General features: G+C 54.7%; 1 protein-coding gene across 1 annotated transcript; it reads left to right on the forward strand.

Moving 5' to 3' along the window:
* Positions 1 to 1,833: 1,833 nt before the first annotated feature.
* Ptgir (prostaglandin I2 receptor) lies at positions 1,834 to 5,825 on the forward strand. Its single transcript, XM_036202281.1, has 2 exons — positions 1,834 to 2,942; positions 4,029 to 5,825. The coding sequence occupies exons 1-2, from the start codon at positions 2,175 to 2,177 to the stop codon at positions 4,422 to 4,424; spliced, it is 1,164 nt and encodes a 387-aa protein (XP_036058174.1). The 5' UTR covers positions 1,834 to 2,174; the 3' UTR covers positions 4,425 to 5,825.
* The last annotated feature ends 1,184 nt before the right edge of the window (positions 5,826 to 7,009 follow it).

Genomic DNA, 7,009 nt, shown 5'->3' on the forward strand with positions numbered 1-7,009 from the left:
AATCTGTCTCCCTGAAAAACAAGGGTGTCACACCCGGGTGGGTGGGGCAGAGAATGTTAATACTAGCACACCGGGGACCAAGGCAAGAGAATTTCTGAGAGTTTGAGGCCAGCCTGGGCTACATAGTGAGAACTCGCCTCACATAAACAAACAAGAAGAAAACAAAACAATGCTGGACTTGCTGCCAAGCAGAAGACCTGACTTTGATCCCCAGGACCCAAAGAGAGAAAACCGACTCCTGCATGTTGTCCTCTGACTTCTACAAGTGTGCGCGCACACACACACACACACACACACAGCACACACGCACGGACACACACGCGCACACACACACGCACACACACGTGCACACATGCGCGCGCGCACACACGCACACGAACACATGCGCGCGCACACACACACACACGCACGCACACACGCGCGCACACACACAAACACACAGATACACACAGAGCACGCGCGCGCGCGTGCGCGCGCGCACACACACACACACATACACGCGCGTGCACACACGCACACATATGCATGCATGCATCATTTTTTTTCAGTTTAAGATTATTTTTGGTCACACAGAAAATTAGAGGCCAGCCCAGGTCACGTGAGATCCTGCCGCAAAAACAGAGCAGAACAACAGCAAGAACAGATAAAAAAGCCACAAAGGGCCGGGCAGTGGTAGCGCACGCCTTTAATCCCAGCACTCGGGAGGCCGAGGCAGGCGGATCTTTGTGAGTTCCAGGCCAGCCTGGGCTACGGAGCGAGATCCAGGACAGCTAAGGCTGCACAGAGAAACTCTGTCTTGAAAAACAGCAGCAACAAAGAAGGCCACAAAGGGTAACTGGGGGTCCCCAAGGTCCCCTTCGGCCCTTGTCAGCAGAGAGACAATAGGAACTTCTGTGGAGTCCGTGAGGAGGTCATGTGACCGCCGGGTTGACAGCTGGGTTTGGCCGGAGGGAGATGGTATGCGGAGGGGGTATGTGAGAGAAGATGAGCCGCAGCCTTGTGTGGGAGCAATGCTGGAGCCTGGGGTGGCTACCCATCTCCAAGTGTTACTGTTGGAGGTCAGTGTCATCAGCCCTTGGCCTGGGGCCTGGAAGAGCAATGGTGAGAAGCAACAGGTCAGCCTTTAATGCTGGGTCACCAAATGTGGGACTCCTGTGAGCTGGAGACCACGCATGGACTGTGTCCTAACCCGGGACTCTGGGATCCTAAGCTAGGGGTCCAGGGATGAGGTCCAGCAGGGCTGCCTCCTTCCTCAACTCCTGGAAGGAGTGAATTGTGTCCGGGGACCAGCTTCTCCGTGATGTCTGGAAACACTACATCATGGAGGAATTTCCTGATCATTTCTCAATCCCAGGGCCGGGCCCTAACCCCAGGGCCTGAAGCCCAGAATAGCTCTCACAGAAGGCTCAGGGCCACAGTCAAGCTGGAGAACCACTCAGCACAAGGGCCTGCCTGGCTCCCTTGGGGGGCTCTGAACCTGGGTGACATGAACAGGGACTGAGATATGAACAGAGAGAGAAAGAGAGAGAGGAGAGACAGAGACACACAGAAAGAGATCTACAGAGAGAGAGTGAGTTGCTGGAGGGTGTGAGAAACAGCAGAGGCTGAGCGTGGGGTGGTGGCTGCAGGTGACTGTGTGAGGAGGGGACACGGGGAGAGGCAGAGGCAAGGGATGGATGCTCAGAGCAAGGGATGGGGTACAAGCCAGGGAAAGCAGGCAGAGAGCCCAAGGGGGCCTCGGGAGACCAGCCTAGGGGGAGGAGGGCGGCGCAGAGAGGAAATGAAAAAAGCTGGGGCGGCAGGCAAGATGAGGAGGGAGGGCGGGCCCTAGAGGGAGAAGCTGACAGACCGACACAGACCCGCAGACAGGAGACTGAGGGACAGGAGCGACAGGGAGAAGGCAGAGGTGCCCAGGGGTCCAGAAGGCAGAAATGTAAAGGCGTGGGCAGAGAACTGCAGAGGGAGGGACAGGGTAGTGGGTCCAAAGGACGACGACGAGAGAGACACCAGGAGAAGGAAGGGGTGACAGAGAAGGGAAGAAACAGAAGACCGAAAAGCACTCTGGAAACCGGGGACCGGCTGGCCGACCCTGGCTGCTCTGACGACTGTGGGACCACCCCGCCTCCTGCTGCCCCTGGGAGCCCTGTCATTGCGGGCGTCGGAGAGTGCAGGGCATGGCAGATTCTTGCCGGAACCTCACCTACGTGCGAGACTCGGTAGGACCTGCCACCAGCACCCTGATGTTCGTGGCCGGAGTGGTGGGCAACGGGCTGGCATTGGGCATCCTGGGTGCGAGACGCAAGTCACACCCCTCGGCCTTTGCAGTGCTGGTGACTGGGCTGGCGGTGACAGATCTGCTGGGCACGTGCTTCTTGAGCCCTGCGGTGTTCGTGGCCTACGCTCGAAACAGCTCCCTGCTGGGCCTGGCCCACGGAGGGTCAGCGCTGTGCGACACGTTTGCCTTCGCTATGACTTTCTTTGGCCTGGCCTCCACGCTCATCCTCTTTGCCATGGCTGTGGAGCGATGCCTGGCGCTCAGTCACCCCTACCTGTACGCCCAGCTGGATGGGCCACGCTGTGCCCGCTTGGCGCTGCCTGCCATCTACGCGTTCTGTTGCCTCTTCTGCTCACTGCCCCTGATGGGCCTGGGCGAGCATCAGCAGTACTGTCCCGGGAGCTGGTGCTTCATCCGTATGCGTGCCACCCAGCCTGGTGGCTGTGCCTTCTCCCTGGCTTACGCCAGCCTCGTGGCCCTGCTGGTGACTTCCATCTTCTTCTGCAACGGCTCCGTCACTCTCAGCCTCTGCCACATGTACCGCCAGCAGAGACGCCACCATGGCTCGTTGGTGCCGACCTCTCGGGCACGAGAGGACGAAGTTGACCACCTGATTCTGCTGGCCCTCATGACGGGCATCATGGCTGTGTGTTCCCTGCCTCTCACGGTGAGTGTCTCTTGGAACTGAGGTGCAGGGGGAGGGGAGGAGGGCAGCGCCCACCTCTGCTCTTCGTCTGTCATGCCCATTTGGCAGATGTGGAAACTGAGGCTCAAAAAGGGCGAGACGGTGACTTTGTGTACCATCCAACAACTCTTTCCCACCCTAAGAAGTCTCTCCACTTTCTTTTGCTCCACTAGATGCTCCCCCCCAAGCCCTTAGCTGTCCCTGTCCCCTCTCAGCTCTGCTTCCCAATCAAAGACATCCTTGTCGCCGTAACAGAATCCACACAATTCATGAACACTTGCTTTCTGCTGACAACAGTGCTTAATGGCTTCCAAATGCCTCTTCAGATAAATTTCAAATTGACCTTTCACAATTGTTTCAGAAGCACCGACCAGGAAATGACACCAAGGTCCTGTCCTGTCGCCCTCTTTTGCAGAAGGATGATAGTGTGTGTTGCCCGCCCGTGATCACACAGACAGAGAAAGTCTCCATCCTGGCTCTCTCATATAGCCATGTAGCCACGAGTCCCCACTCCCTGAGCCCAGACCCCACCCTCGTCTTCCCATCCTTTTAACTGCCCACTCCCACAACTTCCCACAGGAACTGACCCTCCCACTGAAGCAGCTGCTGCGGGTGACACCCTCTACTCACATCTCTATGCTGGGGCTCAGAATAGGGGTTGGGAGGAACTGGGGGTGTTTAAACCTTTTGAGGGTTAACAGTGGACTGCCAAACCCATCCCCAAGGGTGACTCCGCATGGGGTTTCGGGAGCTCCAGAGGGCTTAGGCATCTGTGGGGGTTGGAAGGTCGCCTTAGCTGCAAACGGCCGGTCTGGTAGATGGGTAGGCACCCTTTGCCCCAGCCCGGTCTACCCTCCCCGGTTACTAGCTGTTTCCTGGGGGATTTTCTGCCCTCTGCTCTCCGGATGCATGCACACATTAGCAACTCAGTCTATGTCTTTCTTCATCTTATCGCATTTCCTTCCCTTTCAACCTGACACCACTCCTCATTCCTGTGGGCAAGAAGTGGGAGGTGGGGTATACGGATGGCAGAGGACAGACCAGTGATGCATCTGCCCTGCCCCTCAGATCCGAGGCTTCACCCAGGCCATTGCCCCGGACAGCAGTGAGATGGGGGACCTCCTCGCCTTCCGCTTCAATGCCTTCAACCCCATCCTGGACCCCTGGGTCTTCATCCTTTTCCGAAAGACTGTCTTCCAGCGCCTCAAGCTTTGGTTATGTTGCTTGTGTCCCCATTCTGTCCATGGGGACTTACAGACACCCCTTTCCCGGCCTGCATCTGAGAGAAGAGACCCACTGGCTCCCACTGCTCTCCAGGATAAGGAAGGGAACTGGGTGCCCCTGACATCCTGGGGCACTGGGCAGGTGGCACCATTGACTGCTGTGCCTCTGTCTGGTGACGGCAGCTGCTCTGTGGGAAAGCCATCCAAAAGAGACGCCATGGTGGCTTGCTCCCTCTGCTGACACCGAAGCTGGTCCTGCATTCAAGCCTGGGCCCGGGGTCGCAGGACCAGAAGCCAGAAGATCAGGGACTCATATTTGATCCCCAAAGTCTGGGAGCGTCTGCTGCTGTTTTCCTCCTTTGGGATGGTGGCTACAGACCTTGGGAAGAGGGTGAGGGATGATGGAGGCACGTTCTGTCGCTCTTGAGAAGGATTTTCTCAAAATAACCAGGGCCTGGCCAGGCTGCTCTGGCCCTGGGCTCCCCAATCTGTCTCACTGTCTAAATATTCAGGGAGCAGAAAAATTTCCAGCGGCTTCCGTGGACTCCGGTCTGCTGGGGTTAGAGTATCTGCTGCTCTCCACGTCCACCAAGGGGGGCCCTGGATGCCCACCCAACGTTCCCAGGGGACACACAGCCATGCCCTCTCCCAAGCCATTCCAGCAGCCTCCCTCAGAAGTGTTCCTGCCCTCCCCCTTTTCCCATCCTCTATCTGACTTTGGGGTTCTGAACCCCAAAAGGAAGTGGGAAGGGAAGGCCACTGTATTGTAGGTGACATTACTGGATGTGTGTCTGGCCCAGAAATGGCCTGAGAAATGTCACAGCTTGGGGCAATTGTGCTATGTGAACTTCGGGGGGTGGGGGGAAGTGCAGGGGACAAGGCAGAGGTGGTGCTGATGCATGTCCCAAGCCTGTCTCCCTCTTCTGGAACGAACAACTGCCTCGGTTTAGAACTGGACCTCAACATGCCATTTTTGGAACCTCCGAAAAGATTTTACTCACTCATTCAACAAACTCCTAGGGGACCCTGAAGTCAGCAGGCATTAACTCTCTGGGGCCTCCAAGCAAAGAAGCCAGGGTGCTTGGGAATGAGTTGACTGGCATGAGGGGAAGTGAGTCAGCTGGAGGGCTGGGCTAGGGGAGAGGAGGGCAAACAAATGCTCCTCACTGCCGCCCTGGTTCCCATGTCTCAGCTACTCTGGCCATTCACCCTCCCACTCCATCTGCTTGGCAGCGTATTAACAGAGCCTTTCCAGAGAGGGTGGAACCAAGGCCCAGAGAGGGCGATGCCCCAGCCTGGGCCACACAGTGAAAATGTGGAGTAGTCTGTGTCTGCTATTTTCTCGTGGCCTCTCTGAACTTGTATCCTTTCCACTATTATCTGTTGGGGGTGCTGTGAGGATTGAATGACCCCCCCCCCAAAAAAAAAGAGCAACTTAGCACAGGACCTGGAAGGAAGTTGCTGTTAATATTGTTATATAGGCAAGCAAAATTAGAAAACAAAGGAGGATTTGTTTTGACTCTTTTCCTCCTGGTAAATATATTTCGGATCACATTCAGGAAGAGCAAGGAGTGTCCTGAGAGGTGAAACAGGTTGAGGCAAGCTGGGTACGAAGCTGCATGTCTGCAATCCCAGCACACCTCTGCTCAGGCAGGAGGGTCACAGTTCAAGGTCATCCTCAGGTATTACACAGAGCATTTCAAGGTCAGCCTAGGGTATTTGAAACTTGGTCTCCAAATAACAGATAAAACCATAAATCAAACCGGGTGATGGTGGCCTTTAATCCCAGCAAAGGCAAGAGGATCTTTGATAGTTCGATGCTAGCCTGGTCTACAGAGCGAGTTCCAGGACAGCCAGGACTGTTACACAGAGAAAGTCTGTCTGGAAAAACAAAACCAAACAAACGAACAAACAAAATCAAAAAACAACAGGCTGAGGTGACCAGTCTGAAGGTATTGGAAGGTACAGTGTGTTGACAGTTGCTGACAGTGTAAATGGCCTAAATACCGCTGAATGTATAATTGCCTGAGAATGATAAATGATCATTTTTATTTACGGGTATTTTAACACAATAAAAAAATGTAATGCTGAAAAATAATGAAGGCTTCTAGAAACTTTCATGTTATTTTCTTAGGAGGTGTGTGTGTGTGTGTGTGTGTGTGTGTGTGTGAGCACGTGTGTGAGCTCGAATGCGCATGTGTACATCTTTGCATGTCCAGAAACCGGAAGAGGGGGCTGGAGTTCCAGGTGCCTTGGGACACCCAGATTGCTTGGGTGCTGGGATCTGGACCTCATGATTGTGCTACCGCTACCGGAGCTTTTTACCCACTGAACCATCATCCCAGAGTGCTTTAAAGACTTTTACACAGGGTCTCATGGAGTCCAGCCTGGTCTGGAACTTGCCATGTAGCAGAGGATTCCTGATCCTTCTACCTCCCTAGGCTGGAATTACAGGTGTAGGTCACCAATCCCAGCAAAATACTAGTCTATTAGTTGAAGTTATTAATAAAAAGTCAGCTAGTGCACACCTTTAATCCCAGCACCCAGGAGGCAGAGCCAGGCGGATCTCTGTGAGTTCGAAGCCAGCCTGGTCTACAGAGCGAGTTCTAGGACAAATAGGACAGTTACACAGAGAAGCCCTGTCTTGAACAAAGAAAACAAAACAAAAAGTTCAGCTGGGCACGGGGGCTTACACCTGTAGTCTCGGTGCTGGAGAGGGTGAGGTTAATCCAGACTACGTAGGAAGGCACTGTTTGCTTTGGAAGCAGAGGCAAGAGGTTAGGAGGTCCAGGTCTATCCCTAGCAATGGAGAGTGTAAGGCTAGCT

The sequence above is a fragment of the Onychomys torridus genome, chromosome 1 (genome assembly GCF_903995425.1).
Source record: "Onychomys torridus chromosome 1, mOncTor1.1, whole genome shotgun sequence".
In the NCBI taxonomy this organism is placed as follows: Eukaryota; Metazoa; Chordata; class Mammalia; order Rodentia; family Cricetidae; genus Onychomys; species Onychomys torridus.

Bases quoted from the DNA above. Each gene is read 5' to 3' on its own strand.
- Ptgir (XM_036202281.1), top strand. From the start codon at position 2,175: ATGGCAGATTCTTGCCGGAACCTCACCTACGTGCGAGACTCGGTAGGA. The intron at 2,943-4,028 runs GTGAGTGTCTCT...CCTGCCCCTCAG, and splicing joins TGTGTTCCCTGCCTCTCACG to ATCCGAGGCTTCACCCAGGC.